General features: G+C 45.4%; 1 protein-coding gene and 1 long non-coding RNA gene across 13 annotated transcripts in view; one reads left to right on the top strand and one right to left on the bottom strand.

The window, feature by feature from the left end:
* Positions 1-17245, bottom strand: part of STXBP5L (syntaxin binding protein 5L) — a 440505-nt gene extending 423260 nt beyond the window's left edge. For 9 of the 11 annotated variants that reach the window (XM_073309722.2, XM_078848419.1, XM_078848425.1 and 6 more), the window contains exon 1: positions 16324-17239. In XM_073309722.2, the coding sequence (XP_073165823.1) occupies positions 16324-16527 (204 nt within the window). In that variant the 5' untranslated portion in view covers positions 16528-17239. Of the gene's footprint in view, positions 1-16323 lie in introns of all 11 variants that reach the window. The other 2 variants (XM_078848433.1, XM_078848434.1) reach the window with 2 other exon arrangements.
* An 89-nt stretch (positions 17246-17334) lies between these two features.
* Positions 17335-22114, top strand: part of LOC140897333 (uncharacterized) — a 28605-nt gene continuing 23825 nt past the window's right edge. The window contains exons 1-2 of one of the 2 annotated variants that reach the window (XR_012154705.2): positions 17335-17410; positions 19569-19661. This is a non-coding gene — a long non-coding RNA (uncharacterized LOC140897333). Of the gene's footprint in view, positions 17411-19568; positions 19820-22114 lie in introns of both variants that reach the window. The other variant, XR_012154707.2, reaches the window with a different exon arrangement.

The raw sequence follows: 22114 nt of genomic DNA, 5'->3' as shown, positions 1-22114 counted from the left end.
ACACAAAAATTGAAGGAGTGGTAACTAACAAAGAGGACAGGTCACTGATACATAATGATCTGGATTGCTTGATACACTGGGCACAAGCAAACAATATGTGTTTTAATACGGCTCAGTGTAAATGTATAAATCTTGGAACAAAGATGTAGGTCATACTTACATGATGGGGGGCTCTATCCTGAGAAGCAGTGACTCTGAAAAAGATTTGGTGGTCATGGTGGGTAATCAGCTGACATGAGCTCCCAGTGCGACGCAGTGGCTGAAAGGGCTAAAACAATCCTTGGATGCATAAACAAGGGACTCTCAAGTAGGAGTAGAGAGGTTATTTTACCTCTGCGTTTGGCACTGGTGTGACCGTTGCTGGAATAGTGTCCATTGCTGGTGTCCATAATTCAAGATGTTGATAAATTGGAGAGGGTTCAGAAAAGAGCCATAAGAACAATTAAAGGATTAAAAACATGCCTGATAATGATAAAATCAAAGAGCTTATTTATTTAGCTTAAGAAAGTGAAGGTTAAGGGGCAATTTGATCACAGTCTACAAGTACCTATACGGAGAACAAATATTTAATAGTCAGCTCTTCAATGCTAGCAGAGGAAGATATAACATGATGCAATGGCTGGAAGCTTAAAGATACACAAACTTAGACTGGAAATAAGGCATAATTTTTTAAACAGTGACAGTAATTAACCATTGGAACAACTTACCAAGGGTCACTGTGGATTCACCATAACTGAATTTTTAAAATCAAGATTGGATGTTTTTCCAAAAGATCTGCTCTAAGAATTATTTTGAGAAAGCTCTATGGCTTGTGTTATACAGGAGGTCAGACTACATGATCATACGGGTCCCCTCTGGCCTTGGAGTCTATGGATCACAAACAGAGATAGTGTCTCCCTGCAGCCCAGACTCAGGTGCCTATTTAGGGGAGAAGGGCAGGGCTTAAGACAAACACCTCTTGTCAGCATCTCCAATTGACCATCTTAGGAAGTTCCCTGCCTAGCAAGCTGGATTTTGCAGATCACATTCTGAGGCGCCTCTCTCCCCCCATTCATTGTACAGGGAGTCTCTGTGCCTAGCTCAGGCATTGTGGATTGCAGCTTTGTTCCAATAATTTTTTAGATGCCTAAAAGTTAGACGTTACAATGTTCAGTGTTGCAGTGACTAAGTCCCTTTGTGATTCTGGGCCTGGGTCCTCACTCCTTATGTAAAAATACCACTGGGAAAAATTCAGACCTTGTGTAACCGGGCATAACTCTATTGCCTTCATTCGGGCTAGATTTGGCCCATTATCTCAAATGGGGACTGTGTATTTGGCCCTTAGTCAAAGCAGTTCAAGTAGTAGTTCATATTAATTTTTGTTGTTGTTGCAGCACTAACCATAATCATCTAAAAACAGAAGCTACATTGTGTTCAGAGCAACATTTGTGCAATGGAGAGCTAGTCTGCAAATATTTACCAGAACTGTAAAATATTCAACATTCCTGTAAGTCTTAACAGGAAACATTCCTGTCTCTTCTTCACCACCACTCAGAACACCAAAAATAAGGTGATGGAAGTTTATTATCTGAAAGTAAAACAAGTCTAGCTTTATTACAGTTATAATTTTCAACACATAGCATCACCTATAGTTAAGGCTGCTTAAGTCTTTCCATTTTTAAAGTGTCTTTTTTCAATTGCTTACAACTTTCCAAAATTTTCATATTTGGGGATGAAATTTTCCAGAGCTGATCTTTGCCCAGAAGTAGATGTCTTGATTGCTGGGGGGAGGTTTAAAATATTTCAGTTGAAATAGTTCATCCATTTTTGTGTATGAAGATACTTGAGAAATAACTTCTGCTATTATAGTAGAACCTTGATTTTATGAATATCCATCTTATGAATGACCAGTTATATGAACTATTTTGCTCCCACCCCCATATAAGAAATCATATAAAATCAATGTCAATGCAAAATAAATCAACATCCCTTAATGTCCTGATGCCTTCAGTGCAAAGTAAGTATAAAATGCTACCAAATCAGAATGAAAATGTTTTACCCTTATGTTGCAGTCTCACTACAGATGTAATGACTACAAAATGTGCAAGGTGCCGGAGAATCAGATCTTTATGTACATGATCCCATGCTATTATCCCTGCATTTACTCACACCCAGTGTGCGGGCTAAACAGCATACAATATCTGAAGCAGGGATACATTAGTGAATGAAACAGGGGTCTTATGGATGTGTGCTTTATTTTTTACCCATTTCTATTTACAATTACTCCAGCGTAAATCTAGAGTAAAAGCAAATTTACACAGGTGTTCACTGAAAGTATGTTGAGTCCCTCCATGTACAGGATAGATAGCATGTGGTGAATGAGGAAAACATCAGAGGACCTGCAACTCATTTAGCAAGCAGTCTACAATGAATGAGGCAGAGGATTTCTCACTGAAATAGGAGCATAAAAATAAATATCGAACAGCTGCCTCATTCCCTGTGCACCATCCAACCTGTATACAAAGAGCCAGATCTTCGGTGCAAATCCGATCTACATCAGCTGAGGATCTGGTCCTAAATCAGGCAGGTATCCTGAGGAAATAATAATACTTGATCATATATTAAAGACTAGATTGTAGTGCATACAAGCAAGGGGACAGAGGTGTCGGGTTCCAGACTTTTCAGTGCTTCCATTTGCAACATTAATGTTCTTTTATTGTAGTTTTTTGTATGAAATGTAAGAAATCCATTTTAACTGTTTAAGCCGTGATCCTGCAAACAGATGTGATAGGGTGGAGAGTTGCATCTGCACCACATTCCAGTGAAATCGGTGTGGCTACTTGTGAGTACAGGAGTCTGTGCTAGTACACCCACTAGCAGCCAGAATCAGAACCTTAAATGTTAAAGGTCAAATTTTGCATTGACTTACACCTTGTGCAATCCTGTTGACTTCAGAGCTATACGAAGTGTATGTAATCACAAAATTTGTCCCTAACTGCAGGCACCAAACATCTCCCACTTGCATACCAATCTTTTATCATTCACAAACCTTGCTAGCGAGCTGGCCTATTAAAACTGGACAAAACCATCCAGGGATAGCATCACATTCCATTTAAAGTGCTAAGTATTATCAACCACCTGTACTTGACAACACTGCTATCTCCTCCCCGAGATGCTCACTACTTACACTTCAAATCGTACAATCCTCTGTCCTCCTCTCTCACTCCCACCAAGCATCTTATATAAGCTGTGACAAGTTAACCAATCCACATAAACAGCTTTTTTTTTTAAACACAGAATCACAGACATGTAGGTCTGGAAGAGTCTTTGAGAGATCATCTAGCCCTGCCTCAGCATTACAGCCTGGAAATCTCTTTATTACAGAAAAAAAATGCACAATGTAGTTGCATGATCTTGGGTATGTCACTTCACCTCTCCCATTTCTCATTTTCTCCATCTGTAAGATGAAAATCCACCTTTGTAAAGCACTTAGAGATCAAATTTATAGGTCCCTTTTTGAGGAAAAATACTATACTATTGCTAGGCATTATTGTTTTGTAAAATATTTTTATAACTCCAATGCCTTTTTCCCCACATCAGATGTCATAAAAGTAGCAGGTACAATAGAATCTTTTCAGTCAATGGAATGCATTTACTGCATACATGCCAATAACCCCACTGGGTCAGGATAGTCATGAAAGTTGACCTCTGTGCTGCATCCCCTTCACTGTCTCTAGTAGCAACTGCCTCTCTTCTCTCCTGTTTCCTTTAATGTTCTCAAACAGTGTCCACAGACAGGTGAATACCAGGGTAGCACTTCAGTTCCTCGCACCCCATGGTGAGAGGGAAAGAGGACACTAACCCCAGACTTGCGCCATCATTGCAAAATGCTCCTGTAAAACAAGTTCACACATGAAAGTTTCTCCCTCAGCAAATGCTAAAGAACAATATTCTACTACACAGAATCCTACACAAAAACTTTTTCAAAATGGCAGACGTGTTCCATTATGCCCTCAGGTGGCTATTTTGAGAAGAGCAAGTCCTACTGTACTCAGTGGATCTGAGGATACATCTACAAAACTCAGGGCAGTGACTCTCAGAGCCTGGGTCGACAGACTTGGGCCCGCAGGGCTCATGCTACCACACTAAAAATATCTGTGTAGATACTGTGGCTTGGGCTGGAGCTCGGGCTCTAAAACTTAGGGAGGGAGGTCGGCTTCAGAGCCTGGACTCTAGCTCAAACCGCAATATCTACACAGCTATTTTTAGCACAGTAGCACAAACTAGAGTCCATCAGTCTGGGCTCTAACACTCACTGCCAAGGGCTGCTGCCCTTCTGTACCCTTTATGTTCCTCTCCAGGGGTTGACAGCATTGGATGCCACCACCTTCATGAGGACAGGTTGGCCTCTCTTTCATTGGGAGCAAAAGGAGGTGGGGGCCTTTTGGAAAGAGGGAATCAACCTATGACTTCAGTCTCTTACAACAATAGGAGATGACCATTTTTTGTGTTTCTCTCTCAGGAAGTTCTTATAAACCAGATAAATTTTAGTTATGACATATAATGGCAAAAAATTATACTTAATCTTAAATTCTCCTTTTCTAAAGCTGTATGTTACACCACTTCTAATGAAAAAGAGAGGGAAGGACAGAGGGGGGAAACTCTGCGTGCGTGCACACACACATGAAGGAGAACGTGGGGTTCAGGGGGAAGAGGGAAATTGGAGTATGTCTGTGCACACAAGGGACATGGAGAAAGTGGGGGAGAGGAAATTCGGAATATGTGTGCAAGGAAAGAAGGGACTTTCAAAAAGGAGGGATAACCTTGAGTGTACACTCTTGCTCAACAAAGCAACTGTAAACCCAGTTTACCTAGCTAGTATACTTTGTGCTGCTCCAGAACGGCAGAAAACAGCCTTTTATGGCTTAATTTGGCCATAAAAATTAAAATGATTTAAGGTTGATACTTCATATCTTCAAATCATTAGAAGAGATGGGAACATTCTCTTTGAGTTTCTTGTTTAGTGTTCATAAATGAATTTTTTTAATTAAAAAGAACAAAAAAATTCCCAGACAAAAACTACATTAAATTGGTGTTAAGGCTGAGAGTACATATTAGTAATTTAGGATTAAATACTTTGCAGGGATGTTGTCCAAGAACCAAACATTATAAACCCTGGAAATTAAGAGTTAAGCTTACACTTGAAAGAAATCCAGACATGTTACAGTATGTAAACGCACAGTTAAGGACACTGATCAACCTTATCTCTGCCCTGCAATGGAACCCATAAAGGAGGCAAACAAATCTAGTGTGTCTTTAAAAATCAACTTAATCTAATCTGGCATCACAAACACTAAAATGTCTTAATCACAATCATATAGTTATTACACAGTGTCACTACAGGACAGTGTCATTCAGCCAATGACAACACAGCCCCTGCTGAAACGACAGAATGGAGACTACCAGGATAGGGCATAGGGGAAGTTGTCCTTGCAGGATGGCTACTGCCTGCATGCTTTTTGGGGGGGTAGATATCTCACCCTCAGATCAACTGGGGTTGGGAGGCATCACCCTTGTACAATCCATAAGCCCCCCAAACCAATCTCCCTTGAGGGGATGCCTCCTAGAAAATTCTGCAAAATGAACTGCATGCAGGTCTCCTTGCCCCATCACTTTTTCTGTGGGAATGTATGATCTGGCCTCATTATGTGCCTACACTATTAACGCTATGAATTTAGTATGATTCAAGGGAACTGGCTGTTTATATGGATAAAATGAATATCCAGTTATATCAGTTAATGTAAACAAAAAGTTTTGGAAGGAATAAAAACTTCAGGTATCAAGGTTTAAAATAATATCATACTATTGGGGATTAGGAGGGGACTTCCACTGGAGGTATTCCATATCTATCTGCTGTAGGGTTCTTGCACCTTCCTCTGAGGTTTCAGGTGCTGACAATGGCCAGAGAGAGGATACTGGACTAGAGAGATCACAGGTCTGTGTTCCTAACCCAAATATGAATTTCCAACATTTTCTGTATGTCTAGATTAAACATATAATTGTCTGCATGCTCAATTCTATATTCCTTATGCATGTTCTCCTCAATGGGAGACTTTCTTGCATAAACAATATCAACTATGTCTGATAAGTGTACATCTTCATTCTCATTCAATCTTCTCCAACTGCATCATGCCTAAGCAACCAATCTCCTGCAAAGGTAATAAAAGCCCTAATTTCCCTATTTATGGGCTTTCTGAACTCAAGAGATTTGAAGCATCATAAATGTGATCTTCCAGAATCTTAACATGAGATTTATTCCCACAGCTAACTAGTCATTTCTATGTACTGTGTCAGGGCCGGGCTGTGGGCAGCCTGTGTGCACCAGTCAGTTACCAATCAGGAGACAAGTAGCAGGGTCTGAGTCAGGCACCACGTTGCAGACAGCAGGCAAATAGCAGAGTCGGGGTCGAACTGGGTCAGGTTACCAAGAAGTCAGGGTCAGACAGCAAGTTACAGACAGCAGGCAAATAGCAGACTCAGGGACAACCAAGGTCAGAAGCTGGAGTCTAGAGTCTACAGCAAGACAAGGTCAAGAGTTGAAGCAAACATATAGTCTGCATCATTGCTCAGACAGCTTCCCATAACACTTGCATAAGTATTTATATACTTGCATAAGCTAATCAGTAGGCTGAGAGGGGCGGCCACTCAGGCCCTTCTGGGCAGTATTTCCTGCAATGCCTAGCTTTACAGGGTCTTCCAGTGGAAACGCAGCCTAAGTTTCCAATGGTGATGTGGAAGCATCAGCAGCCCAGCACCACTATCGTTGTAGGTTCTAGTCCAGTAGGGATGCTGCTGGTCCAGGCTTATTCAGGTGAGTTCTGTGGAATTCCCCACCAGGTGAGTGGCACGGACATGGGAAGCAGGCTCCTAAGTGTGCTTCTCAGAGCCATGGTCTTCTTAGTCCACCAGATAGTACAGGCATCCATCAGGAATCAAGGATGGCGTGCACTTTGTACTCCTTGTGACCCTGGATTTCAACGATGGAAGCCGTGGTATGGTTCAATCAGGGAAGGAGTTCTCAGTATAGGGTTTCAAAAGGGAAATATGAAAAAATTGGGTGTATTTTGAGAGATTGGGGAAGCTATAGTTTAAAGGTAATGAGGTTGATCTGCTGGCATATCTGGAAGGGTTCCAGGAACCAGTGGTCCTATTTCCAGGAGAGTTGACTGGTCTGGAGATGCCTGGCAGTGAGCCACACCTTCTGGCGTACTGTGAATGCCAGAACTTCCTGTTGCAGGTGGTCTGCATGCCTCTTGTAAGCCTTCTTCGCCTCTGCTAGGCGGTTCCTGAGTTCCCCTGAATAAGATGGATTTTTGGACCCAGTCGATGGCAGCTGGTAGTGCCAGGTGAAAACAGGGGTTAGGGTTGCCAACCCTCCCAGTTTTGTCAGGAGTCTCCCGAAATCAGGCTCTATCTCCCGGAGGCTACTGATGCCAAACCGGGAGATGTTAGGCATTAAAACTCTGTCAGCGCAGCAGGGCTAAGGCAGGCTCCTTGCCTGCCCTGGCTCCACGCCGCTCCTGGAAGTGGCCGGTACGTCACTGCAGCCCTTGGGGGGACTAGGGGGGTCTCTGTGCGCTGCCTCTGCCCCAAGCGCCGACTCCACAGCTCCCACTGGCCGGGAACCGCTGCCAATGGGAGCTGCAGGGGTGGCGCCTACAGGCAGGGGCAGCACGCAGAGCTGACTGGCTGCCCCTGAGCCTAGGAGCTGGACATGCTTGCTGCTTCTGGGAGCCACCCAAGGTAAGCACCACCCGGCCAGAGCCTGCACCCCCTCCTGCATCCCAACACCCTGCCCCAGTCCTGACCCTCTCCTGCACCCAAACTTCCTCCCAGAGCCTGCACTCCCTCCCACATGCCAACCCCAGCCCTGAGCCTCCTCCTGCACTCAAACTCCCTCCCAGAGCCTGCACCCTGAGCCCTCCCCAACACTCTGAACCCCTTGACCCCAGCACAGTGAAAGTGAGTGAAGGTGGAGAAGAGCAAGCGAAAGTGAGGGAGAAGGGATTGACTGACTGGGGCATGGCCTCGGAGAAGGGGGTGGGGCAGGTGGCAGGGCAAGGGTCTTTGGGTTTGTGAGATTAGACTGTTGGCAACCATAATTCAGGGGTGGAAACCGTAATTAGAGAAGAAGGGGCTCTAACGTGTACCAGCATGGTCAGCATTGGTATATGAAAACTCTGCATTTCGGAGGAGTGTGAATCAGTTTATCTTGGTGATAATTTACAAAACACTGTTCCAGTACCTGGTTCACCTTTTTGGTTTGCCTTTTTTTTTTTTTTGGGTGCAGTATGCGGAGAAGGGTTTAACCTCGTATGTGGAGAAGGTGAATATGCAGACATCCAGTAACCTGTACGCTCTGTGTCAGAAGTGAGAGGTAAACTGTGGGCTCAGTCTGAAACTATGTGGTGTGGGAGCACATGGATGCCGTCCAGTTGTAGATGGCTTCCATCTTCTGTGGATCCATCTGAATATACTCTGAGGAGATGATGTAACCTAACAATCAAGGGTGGCCTGGTCAAAGGTGCACTTCTCTAGTTGGGCATACAAACCATGCTTCCATAGTTTCTCCAGGACAGACCAGACATTGTGGCAGTGCTGCTCAGGGTTCTCAGAAAACACCAGTATATCATCAAGGTAGATTATCACATATGGCCCAGGATGCCCTTGAACACATCATTTACAAAATGTTGACATGTTGCAAAGGCACTGGTTAAACCAAATGGCATTACTAAGTATTCAAAGTGCCCATATCGGGTAAGAAAAATGGTTTTCCACTCATCCTTAGGTCTTATGCACACTAGATTATATGCCCCCTGAAGATCTAGTTTAGTGAAGAACCTGGCAGACCTCAGGCAGCCCAAAAATTCTGGGATGAGTGGTGGGGGTACTGGTTACAAATAGTCACCTGATTCAATGCATGATTGTCTATGCAGAAGTGTAGTGACCCACTCTTTTTTCACACAAAGAGGACTAGTGCCACATTGGAGAGGTGGATCTCTGAAAGAAGCCCTTTGTAAGATTTTCTTGGATATATGCACATAGTGCCTCTAACTCTGGCTCAAACATAGTGCATATCCTTCCATGTGGCACCTTTGCCCTTGTTTGTAGGTCTATTAGATAATTGTAGTACCTGTGTGAGGGTTGTGAATCCATGTTTTTCTTTTCAGATACATTCAGGTATCTCAGTATTTGTCGGGGAGGTCGAGGTTCTGGTCTGGAATCATTGCTTCTGGTTAGCCCCCGCCATTTGGGGTCTCGCTTCTGAAGGTCTTATTCACTCCTGGGGCCCTGGTTGCGGGTCACCTGGGGGTTGGTTGATTTGTTCAAGGCAAGCTTTCTGGCTATATTTGGAGGAGAAGCTAATGCTTCTCCGCCACCAGAAGATACACAGGTCATGCTGCTCCAACCAAGGAATACCAAAAACTATTGGGAAGACTGGAGAGCAGACCATATCAAAGCATATTATTTTCTGGTGCCCTATTACTATAGTCTCTAAGGGGACAGTCTCTCGGATCATCAGTCCTGATGATAGGAGGGACCCAGCAACCATCTCCACCAGCTCTAGAGTGGGTTTAGCAATGGTTTGGACTGCCTTTGCACCTACAAAGTTGGCAGCAGTCCTGTAGTCTATTATCATTAGTTGCAGAGGATCTGCTGTGCCTGCCCATAGCCTGCAACCGCAGTAGCAACTGGAAACGTGGAGAAGCCTATGGTTCCAGACAGGGTTCTATTTGAAGGTTGGGGAGTGGTTCCAGAGCATGGAGCTCTAGTGATGCCCAGGCTATACTCCACCCCAGCAAGCTTGGGCTGCTCCATTTCCCCAGCTCTTTCAAGTGGAACAAGAGGCAAGGGCATGTCCTGGCATGCTGCAGCTAACATTTTTTCTCCTTTGGGACCAGGCATCGGTGACCCAGGGTGACCTACATAGGTTCAGGACTCAGTTCTACAGGCTTTGGTGTACAAGGTGGACACGGGGTTTCTTTCCGAACATGCAGCCAAGAGTCAAAGCCCAAGGCAAGATTAATAAAAGCCTCTAGGAATGTGACATTTTCAACATGGGCTAGCTAATTTTTCACATCCTAACTGATTCCCCACCAGAACTGGTATAGTTGGACTCCTCCATTCCATATGACATCAACCACAAATCAACAGAAAAAAGCAGCACAGGAGATGGCTGGCCTTTGCCCAACAAAGCTTCCAGAGGGCAGCCTCTGTGAAGCGGACACGATGTAGCTCATCAAAGATGGTTGAGAAGGCTTGCAGGCAGGAGTCCCAGTCGGAAAGCACTGGGCTGTTCTGCTCCAACAGGAGGAAGCCCATTCAAGCACTTCGCCAATGAGCATGCTAACTACTAGCCCCACCTTTATCTGATCTGTAGGGTATATTCGGGGGCGCAGCAGGAAGAGCAGCCTGCATTAGTTCGGGATCCTCCAGAATTTCCAGCAATCCCCATCAAAGCAATTCAGGCAGCAGCACTGCAAGGGCCAGTTCAGATGATGTCTGGACCAGGCCATGAGCAGCCTGTGTGCCTTGGTCAATTACCCAGCTGCAATCAGGAAACAAGTAGCAGAGTCAGGGTTGAGCCGGGTCTGGATACCAGGAAGTCAGAGTCAGGCACCAGGTTACAGACAGCAGGCATATAGCAGAGTCAATAACAAACCAGGGTCAGAAGCCAGAGTCTAGGATCCACAGCAAGACAGGGTCTGGTTTGGAAGAAATCTGCATCATTGCTCAATCAGCTCCCCATAGTGGCTTCCGGGTTTATATATCAGCATGAGCCAATCAGTGGTGCTGCAAAGGGCTGCCACTCAGGCCCTTCTGGGCAGCACTTCCTGCAGTGCCCAGCTTCACAAGGTCCTCCAGCGGAAACCCAGCCTAAGCTTCCAGTGAAGATGCAGAACCATCAGTGGTGCAGAACCCCTGTGCTCCCTGGTTCTAGTCCAGCAGGTTCTTACATATTGTGGACTGTGGCTTGGACTCACCTGTGAATTTCTGTTAGGAAAGCACCTATTTAACATGATGGCAAAATGTAAGAGACTACGACGCTTATTCCAAAGAATGAGGCTAATTCTCTGTCACTAACATCAATTTAAGCTTTACTATGAGGGGTGTCATTTCAGAAAAATTCTGTGGGTAAAGAGTGGGCAAAGTTGTGTCAGCATGCATACAGACCTATGAAAAGTCAGTGGGGTGGAGCACCAAGGACTGGGGAGGCAGCTGCTCCTCCCCCACCTCATAGTAAATGACACCCCTGTTTACTACTAACTTCACCTGGATCAGGCCCAGTTTTCGGCATGAGGCTACTGTCACAGTTTCAGGATAACTTCACCTGCATTCCCTCTCTGTGGTCCCTCAAGGGCACCCACTTAAGGCTTCCAGCTCCCAGCCATCACCTCTCTTGGCTGAAGATCTACATCTCTCTCCTTTCTGACTGGGGTTTTAAGGGTACACAGCTCCCTGAGTTACACTGTGATACCTCCAGAAAGCCATTCTCCCTGAAGGCCAGCACCTGTGCATTGCTTTCTCTCCCAAAGCTATTAATTGTGTATTACCAGCAGTTACCAGTTACCACACAGCTCCTTCTAAGCAAGCACCTTTATTCTCAAGGTAAAAACATAACATTACAAAACATGTCAAAAACAATAAAAGTTCCTATACTTTATGCTAAAAGTTTACCAGAGGTCACCCATCAGTCTTATGGGGCTCTAGTAAGCCACAGTCTTCCCAACAAGAAAAGGAGTACTTGTGGCACCTTAGAGACTAACCAATTTATTTGAGCATAAGCTTTCGTGAGCTACAGCTCACTTCATCAGATGCATACTGTGGAAAGTACAGAAGATCTTTTTATACACACAAACCATGAAAAAATGGGTGTTTACCACTACAAAAGATTTTCTCTCCCCCCACCCCACTCTTCTGCTGGTAATAGCTTATCTAAAATGATCACTCTCCTTACAATGTGTATGATAACCTGGATTTGTGCTGGAAATGGCCCAACTTGATTATCATACACATTGTAAGGAGAGTGATCATTTTAGATAAGCTATTACCAGCAGGAGAGTGGGGTGGGGGGAGAGAAAACCTTTTGTAGTGGTAAACACCCATTTTTTCATGCTGTGTGTGTATAAAAAGATCTTCTGTACTTTCCACAGTATGCATCCGATGAAATGAGCTGTAGCTCACAAAAGCTTATGCTCAAATAAATTGGTTAGTCTCTAAGGTGCCACAAGTACTCCTTTTCTTTTTGCGAATACAGACTAACACGGCTGTTACTCTGAAACCAGTTTTCCCAACCTTTTTTCAAGGGTTGGAGCTCTTGGACAGAAGGTCCTGTCCATTTGCTGGATCAGAAAGAAGGCACCAAGTCATCTTAAGCCCAGCCGTTTCACACCAAAAGCCTGTTCTTTGTCTGTTGATTTAAAAAAAAAAAAAAAAACCCAGTCTGAACTAGTATACTGAAGCCTCTTCAGTGGGTGGTACCTCTCTGGAGTGTTTATAACCTAAATGATTCATCTTAATCCCCCGCTACTGCTTTTAGTTCCTTGCAGAGCTGTAGTAATCCTTCCCCCTTGGAATTACATACAATCCCTGTCCCACAGTGTTATATAAACCATTCATACACTGAACACAAAATGATCCTCACAGATACTGCATGCGGTTGCAATATCTGTCACAGCTACTACATTAAAATTTTTGATTTAGTTGATCCAGCTATAATCAATATCTTTTTGATATGCACATGAATACCCACCTCCCAAGGGCAGCCATGTAAACTATGTGATCTGTATCTCAGTTTGCTGATTTCACAGTAGCTGACAACTATAAGAGTGTCAGAATTTCATGTCATTATATTAAAACTGTAAAAGAGGTTGCCACTGATTCATTATTACAATATTACCTTCATGTAAATTTATCGTGCTTGTTAGGAAAAGCAATAGTAATTTAACTCACAATATTTCAAACCTAGTGTATTTATATTCTTAAAATCATTAATGTAGTCCCCTACTTTTGAAAATAAATATCAAAAGGCAATTGTGAACACATCCAAATAAAATAAAATATTCAGTTCCTATCTATTAGCTTTCTGCTTACATCTAATTTACCAATATACCTGATAGGCACCCCAGTGATAAGCACCTTTGAAATACACAGAGAGGAAAAAGCCCTCAAATCTGTTAATAATAAAACCAGTGTCTTAACTGTGATCTAGATCCTGCAGTTTTAATTTAAGAAAAACTCCCATTTACTTCAAATGGGAGATGTGTCTAAGTGAGAAATGCAAGATCAGGCCCTATAATTCTGAAGTATGAGTCAGCTTTTATGTTCTACACCTAAATGAAGACACAGCAAAGGAAATAAAAATAAAACTGTTTTAAAAGATTAGCTAAACTGTTGCTCTATCTGTCCTTAGCCTGCAGCCCATAAAAATCAAAATTTGCCATTTGCTTTAATGGGAGTTTTGAGTGAGCAAGGGCTTTAGGATCAGGACCTCAGACATGCAGCTAAAAAACTTACCTATTCCAGTTGAATAATATTCAACAGAAATCTCAAAAGTCTGTATAGGAGTAACTTGAAAGAAAGGCAAGTTTTAGATTCTATGATTCTTTCTTTATTTTTGCTTTTGCAACATTTCTTTTGCATTGGTTTATGGTACAAATTATTACTCTGATCCTGCACCTTATAGAATGCGAGTGGGTGCTGTACCCATGTGGAGCCCCACTGACTTCAGTGAGGGCCTGCATGAGCACAGCAGTCCATTCACGTGCTACAAAATGCAGGATTGGGGCTTATAGGTCTTCTGTTGATTTACTCAAACATATAAGATTACCAAAAGGCCATACAGCAGAATAATTCCGATCTAAGGATAATCTTTAGGGCAGTGTATTTTTTTATCAGCACATATTTATGGAATATTTTGGCAAGTTTGCTTTTATTGCATCTATGTGTTTTGATCAAAGGAAGTAAATATTTTGTATACTATCAGGGTGGCCTCTGCAGTACCATGCTTTTATAAGCAAGTGCTGCTGCTGCCTGAAGCTTTCTTGTACTGATATTAACACTCAGCTTAATAATATTTTTTTAAAAATAAAAAGTCTGCTGATTTTAAAAAGAGAAGCAATTATTGCCTGCCAAAATCTTCCAAAAATGACAGGTTACTAATGTACTCATGTATGTAGATAGGTTCATCTGAAAGTAACACCACAGAAATATTTTAAAGTAACAAGTAAATTCAGAATTAAGGCTGAAAATGAACTGACACTGTTCTTAACGCACCCTATTTTGACTACGTATTACAACATATGACATGTAATAATCACATGATACTATTTTGAGACAAATACAAATCACAGGTGCTGTAAGATGACTTCATCATGGAGTTCAATATGCTGAGTTTTAGCCTTAACTCAGAATTCCCTTGACTTTGTGAATTTAAGTCAGATTCGACAATGATATTATAATATATTTTTGATTATTTGTATTTCCTTTTTATTTCTGTAGTGTTAAAAAGGGGAGGCAGGGCTCTGATTAAAATATTTGAAGTTTGACATATTACTGTTTTTTTTGTATGCATACACAAAAGGAGCCAAATTGAACCCTGGTGTAAACAGGTATAATTCCATTAAAGACAACTGAGTTGCACACATTTAGACTACTGAGGAATTTGGCCCAAAGGGCCTGATCCTGTTTTCACATAAGGTAATGAATGGCAAAATTCCCATTATTATTTACACAAAGCCTAATCCAAAACTCACTGAAGTAATTTTCCCTCTGGTCCTGTTCCTACTGATGTCAATGTGAGTTTTGATCTTGACTTTAATTGGGAACAGAATTAGAACCATAATGCCCCAAACTGTGTTAGTTGTTTGATTTCAATGACAGCAGAAGTGGGCCCTTAGTTTTAAATATTTATGTTGATACGTGCACTATAAATTCATAGTAATCGCTTTACATGGTTAAATATCTTAAATTTCTTCTTTTTTTCCAAAGAACCAAAAGCAATTAGATTACAATATGATTTGATCATTTCCCAAATTTCAAACCATAGCCTTTTATGCTGACTAATAAAGTAGTATCTTAAACAGGTAAACTTCATTTATTTTTCTTTACATGCCCCATGTTAATCAAATTATTTTATTTTTCAAAGGTATTAAGCAAAATAATAACAACAAATAAAAATAAATGGTTCATCCTCTGATGAAGTTTTGTACATCAAGTTGACCAAATTGGAATTTCAAAAACCTTGAAGGATGAGGTTTATTTTGGGAAGATTAATACAGCTTTTAAAACATACTAGCAATTTTTTTCTTACAATTTTTTTCAAAAATCATTTTTCCTCCTCACTATTTACAAGATATCCTTGAAAGTTCAACATTAAGGGACCGAATTCTGTAGTCCTTTCTTTGGAAAAACTCCCAGTGAAAGTCAACAGAATTCATGTCAAAGTTAAGGACAATGGGATTGGGCTCAAAATTTCATTTCTTATTTTTTTTTAATTATAATTTGTTGTTGTAGTGTTGGTTATAATTGCTGAGAAGCTAGTACTGATTTTATTTTATTTAAGAATAGTGCTGAAGCTTTCGTTATGAAAAATAAACCTGAAAAAGACAAACACAGGGATGACCCTACACTTCTTACTCAGACAAAACTCTCATTGAAGAATCAGGTCAACACCTAAGAAAAACAAAGACCAATCAAATTTGGGGCTTTCCTATCTTGATACTGTTCTATTATTATAATGCTGCCATAGTTAACAGTCTTCACTGCGAATATTAAAGGAAAATAATTGATCCCTTTTCAATGCATCACAAATGAGAAATGAAAACATTATGTGTAACATTAACTACAGTGGATTTTATCTTTGTTTAATGCCTTTTCCTGAAATATTACCTACAACATATTTTATTAAAAAAAAAACCTTGTATACTATGAATTTCTAAAAAAGAGCTTACTTGCACATTTTATTCTTACTAGCTTTGCCTGAATTCCTTACCGTAGTGTTATCAATTTGGAAACTGAGCCTGAGCTCAGGATTGGGCTCTTGATGCTGACATTAGGAGCCTTATGAATTTATTGACTACTACAACTGTGCACAGGGAAGAATAAGCCTAAATGTGATTTCCATCCCATCACTCCAGGGTTAGCTACCACAAACACTGCAGTTGTCAAGTGAAAGGTATGCTGGCATCACATCACCCAGGCCCCCTAAAAGATGCTTTTTTCTTTTATTCTTTCTTTTAATTCTAATAGTAAATGAATAGAAAGAGCCACTGCAATCCTTACCTTACAAATCTGGAAATAATCCGAAGACAGGATTTCCTGGATCTCATCTCTGGGTGTCCCTGCAGCACCTGCCGTCCCTCCTGGATGCATGGATCCACTTCCAGCGCCAATTCCACCACCACTGCTACTGCCACCACCGCTACTGCCACCAGGAGATGAGGCAGTTAAACCATCCAAAACTTTGCGGAAATTAAATTTCTTCATTTTGGAAAAATCTTTAAAAGGATGTGGGGGAGGGGGGGAAACCAGTGTGCTTTAACGCAATCAGTTACATGTAGCAAAAACAAAACAAAAAAAGAAACCGGTCCGATGTTCTGCTGGCTCAGGCAGTGCGTTAGTCCCTTGTGCTAAACAGGATGCCAATATTATGTATAACTGACTGAAAAATATATGCACCTCATTTTGTCAGATGGAAAAGCTGCCCTGAAAAGGCCCTTTAAAAACTCCACAAGCAGCAAAATTTGAATTGAGATTCAAAAAAGAAATAACGTCAAGCCCAGCACCTGATTCTCTCACAGAGTCCACGTTTCACACTTATTTTGTTTCAAAACGAATGAGCGACCACCAATCCAGATTTAAACCTGCATCCAAAAGGAGCTGAATCTATTTTTTCTGCCTATTTTGCCTCAGCCTTGCCTTTAATTCTTCGCTTTTAGGCAGTTTATTAAAATAACAAACCAGCGTTAAAATCCCCAAACCGCCTTCAGTAAACGGGACCGGGAACCGCTTCCCCCCCGCGGCATGTTGGGCGGACGGGGGGGGGGGCGCCGGCAAGGGGCAAAGACCGGTAACTGAGGGGGGCGCGGGAGTTGGGGCGCGGGGCGCCGGATCCGGGGGGGCGCTCACCTCGCTCGGCTCCCCGCAAGCGGCGACCAGTCCCTGCGCCGCGGCCCCTAGGCGCCGGAGGCGCGGCTAAGCGGCTCTGCGCGCGCTGCCCCCTCCGCAGGCGCCGCCCCCGCAGCTCCCATTGGCCGCGCTTCCCGGCCAATGGGGGCTGCGGAGGCAGCGGGCGGGGGGGGGCAGCGCGCGCAGAGCCGCGCCTCCGGCGGCGCAGGGACTGGTCGGCGCTCGCCGGGAGTCGAGCGAGGTGAGCGCCCCCCCCCCCCCCGGATCCGGCGCCCCGCGCCCCACCTCCCTCCCAGAGCCCGCGCTCCCCCGCCTCCGCACCCCGCGCGCCGTTCCCCAGCCGAAGCGCTGCAGGTGTCCCCGCTTCCGGGCAGCCGCGTAGGGAGCCTGCCGGCCCCGCGCCACCCGGGACTATAAACCAGACCTGCTCGGAGCACGAGAACTGCTGTAGGGGGTGTCGCGCTTTCCGGTTGGTGCAGGGCCGGGTGGCAGCTTCTGCTGCAATTGTCTGTTGGGGTTCTGGTGCTTCTGAAGCCTGGATTCTCTCCCTGCCGTCTCCTTCTGCTGCTCTTGCCTGCTGTCTGTCTGTCTGTCTGTCCGTCCCAGCAGCGACAGCTCTTGCTGCTCTCCTCTCGCCCTTTTCCCTCACCCTCCTGAGGGTCACTGACCTTTCCTCACTGGGCTGGTAGCTTTTCACTTGCCTGAGTACTGAACTACCCCTGCACAGGCCTCAGGGAATTAAACTACCCCTCCCCGTTGTCACATAACTGAACCCTCCCTCACAGTCCTGGTGTATCTGAAACACCACGCACAGTTGTAAGGCAACCAAACAACACCTCACCAGTCGAGGATAAAAGCCTGTCTGTTAATCCTTTGGTAACCAACCATCTCCCGTCAGTGGCGCTGGAACCCTTTTAATCGTGGGGATGCCGAAAGCCAGCCCACTTACCGCTGTCTGCATCCTCCCCCCACCTGCCCCAGGTGTGGCTGGGAGCAGTGTCGTGTCTCCAGGAGGGGAGGGACCCAGACAGGGCTAAGGGGGCAAAGGCTGGGGGCAGGGACAGGGACAGGAGCAGAGCCCCTGGCCTACAGACAGGACCCCGTGTGTGGGGCCAGTAGCAGGGACCCCAGGAGCGGGGGTCCAGGGCCACAGGCACAGGGCCAGTGTCCCAAGAGCAGAGTCCCAGGCCCAGAGCTCCAGGCATGGGGCCAGCAGCCAGGCAGCAGGGCCGGCAGCTGTGACCTGCGCCCCAGGCTGGGGAGGGGAGGCCTGGGTGCAGGGCCACCTTGGGGTGCTGCAGCACCCCCTGCACTCCTAGTTCCCAGGCCTATGAATCTCATGGTCCTGGTGTAACCAACGAAAGGTCCCCAGCAGTCCTTGGGTATCTGACTGCTTTTTGGTCCCAAAACAACTAGCCAGTTGTCCCTTGATCCCTTGATGGGTAGCAGGTTTAAAACAAATAAAAGGAATTTCTTCTTCACTCAGCGCACAGTCAACCTGTGGAACTCCTTGCCTGAGGAGGTTATGAGGGCTAGGACCATAACAGGGTTTAAAAGAGAACTGGATAAATTCATGGAGGTTAAATCCATTAATGGCTATTAGTCAGGATGGGTAAGTAATGGTGTCCCTAGCCTCCGTTTGTCAGAGGGTGGAGATGGATGGCAGGAGAGAGATCACTAGATCATTACCTGTTAGCTTCACTCCCTCTGGGGCACCTGGCATTGGCCACTGTCGGTAGTCAGGATCCTGGGCTGGATGGACCTTTGGTCTGACCAGTATGGCCGTTTTTATGTCCTTGTGGTAACATAACCTGTTAGTCCCAAGATAACCAACCAAGTGTTCCTCTGAGACCTAGAATAATGGACTATAATCCTGGTCCTGGATTAACTGACTGACCATGCCCCACAGTCCTGGGGTAAGCAAAAATTTTTCTCTGCCCAATCCTATGGTAACCAATTGATCATCCACAGGCCTGAGACAATTCACTGGCTCTCTGTCACCACAACACAGTCCAGGGGTAAATGAGCAACTATCCCTCACAGTCCTGGGGCAGCCCTTCCTGGCAATGCTGGGGTAGCTGGAACCTGGTGGTGCTGTTCACCTGGCCAGGATGCAATTAGGCTTTTCCCCCCGCATCCCGTGTCTATCATCAAGTTGTTTAAACCCAAAACAAAGATTTACAATGGGGTAAGGTGCAAAACAGTTTAACAGTTTATTAAACAAAGTAAATTAACAACAGACATGTATTTAACTAGGACCCCCAAGTCCAAAAGGACCAAAATACAGAACCACTCGGCTGTTAAACAAGATACAGGGCTTAAAGCCCAGGCCCCAAGCTATTTACAAGGACAGGCTACAAAGGTTACAAAGATGACACTGTACCATGTCTTGATAACAGGATGCGACCGACACTCACGGACATGTCAGGACCAGAGCACTGGACACAGGTGACAGGTGAAGACAGGAACTCAAAGACAGGGCTCGAAGACAGGTAAGCTGATCTTTCCCCAACACGTCTCCTTTGCGAAGACAGGGCTCTGACCAGGGATTCCAGTCTTTCTCCCATGGGTCTTCTTCCCCTGCTGCATCCTGCATGTGTGTAAGATCCAGAGACCGAGGACGGCTGATGGACTGCTATCCAGCGTGCAGGCAAGTAACCCCAACCCTGCAGTCAGAGGTATTGTGGCCTCAGCAGCCCTAAGTGCAGTTGTCCACTGACTGCCTTGCTGACAGGCAGCCCTAGGTGATGGGGGAGATGGACATTTATCGTCTCCCGTTGCCAGGCAGACTAGCCGGTCACGTTGCTTTAGTATTTCCCGCCTTTTTACTCAAAAGAGCGCCAAAGTTGAAAAAGGGCACCAAACTGGTGAAGGAGAAGGGGAACAAACATGGATCCCAAACAACAACTATGGTGATCGAAGATGGCGATTGCAGGGGCAGATGTTAAAATATGAAATTTTCCCTACAGTTCCAGGATAGCCGGGACAGCTGTGCCTGGCGGTGCCAGGGTGATCATGCCTGGTGGTGCCGGGGTAGCCCGAACAACTGTGCCCACTGATGCAAGCGTAGCCGGGGCAACCATGCCCGATAATGTCAGGTAGCTGAGGTAGCCCTAACCCAGCCACTGAGCAGGGTTCACAATGTCCCTCTTTCAGAAGCTAAACAGATAAACAAAGTAGTGTTGGGGGCAGCCGCTGTCCCAGACCCACAGCTCCAGCTCCACCGCCATTGCTCCTGCATGCTCTCAGACACTCTCCAAGGTTCTGAAACCACCCAGCCCGACCCCACCAGCGCTCATGGGCGCATGCACAAATGGACACACCCATACCCCCGCGTGCGCGCATGCCCTGCTCTTAGGGGGTGGAGCACGTATCACTGATTGACAGCAGATTTGCCAAGTCACAGGTCTTCACCATTAGCCCATGTCCACTCCACTGGCTGTCTGAGGAAAGCCAGTGATTATATGCAATTAGCGAGGTGGACAATTGCCTCGATCTCGGAGAACTGTCCAATAGACAGAAACACACCATCAGCTGGTGCCTGGTTGGGCAGGGACAGGTGAGAAAAGTCTTACTGTCAGTTGGAAAAGCCAATGGAGGCCAGTTGCCCATCCTAAGGGCTTGTGATTGGAGCACGGCCGAGACTGGACACTGGTGCTGCCAACCAATAGGGAGACTGGAAGGGCAAATGGCCCAGTGCTGCGACTGGTGACTGATGAGCAGGTGGCACTGGGGGCGCCCAGCCGGGAGGGGCACTGGGCAGAGGGGCAACGTGTGCAAATGCTTGAGCATGTGTGTAAGCACGCCCGTACCAGCCCCTGCCCACAGGGACCCAGCTGGGTTTGCCTGCAGCCACAAGAGGAGCCGCACACCGCATGCTCCGCCCAGCCCCATTGTCCCCTCCAGCGGGAAGGGAGCGGGGCCCATCTGAAGTGTCTGCCGTTGCTGCCGAGCCTGCTCCTTGGGCCAGAGTGTAACCGGGCTGCGGGGCTCCAGGTAACAAAAGCTGAAGTATAAAGGAGAGAAACAAAACCCAGAGCCCTGCAGTGGTGCTGGAACACTTTGTATAGTAGGGGTGCTGAAAACCAGCTAACCAAACTGTAAAGCAGTGGCCCCCAAACTTTTGACCTTGCACCCTCTCACTCCTGTACACACCCCCTCTCCAAGAGCTGGGGCCGGGAGCAGTGCCATGGCTCCGGGAGGGGTGGACACCAACAGGGGCAAGAGGGCAGAGGCTGGGGGCACAGCTGGGGACAGGCATGGAGCAGGCAGCCAGGACCCCGGGCGCGGTGGGGTGTCGGCTGGCAAATGGGATCCCGGGCGCAGGCCGGAGGTGCTGCAGCACCTCCCACACCCCTAGTTCCCGTGGCTATGTAGCCTTGGAGTTCTGATGGGGACCTGCTGGCAAAGGCCAGCCTCTGATGAGGGACAACTGGGAAAGCATCACCCCTCCTGTTCAGGGCAGCTACAGAGCTGGCTACTTCAGGGGTTCTTCAGCCTTCCTCTGAAGCAGCTAGTCCTGGTCACTGTTGGTGACAGGGCACTGAATGACCTGGCCCCTCCAGTTTGCCTATTTCTGTGGTCTTAGCTCCCCCCAGCTCCACCCAAGCATTAGCTGTAATTTTCTGAACAGATTAATGACAAAGAGTTGAAGTGAAAGGGACACAACCTACTTGAAAGCTAGTCAGTTTTCAAGAAAGATTAAATTAATTTCATGTACTACACCTGCCCTGATGTCCCTTGCTCATTTTTGTAGTTTTACAATAAGATTTTCTTATATGTTAAAATGTTTTTCTTTCATTGTGTGTTGTGTGAAAGACCAACACAACCAACAGAGAAACTGATTGACTGTACAAGGGAAATTACAGCTTCCACCATTTCCACCACTAATGGATCTACAATAGTTACCAAGACCCAATAGTGTTTTCTTGAAATGACTGAGTCC

This window comes from Lepidochelys kempii, chromosome 1, assembly GCF_965140285.1.
Source record: "Lepidochelys kempii isolate rLepKem1 chromosome 1, rLepKem1.hap1, whole genome shotgun sequence".
Lineage (NCBI taxonomy): Eukaryota > Metazoa > Chordata > Testudines > Cheloniidae > Lepidochelys > Lepidochelys kempii.
The sequence above is the reverse complement of the archived record's forward strand: the minus strand, read 5'-3'. Positions and strand labels throughout refer to the sequence as shown.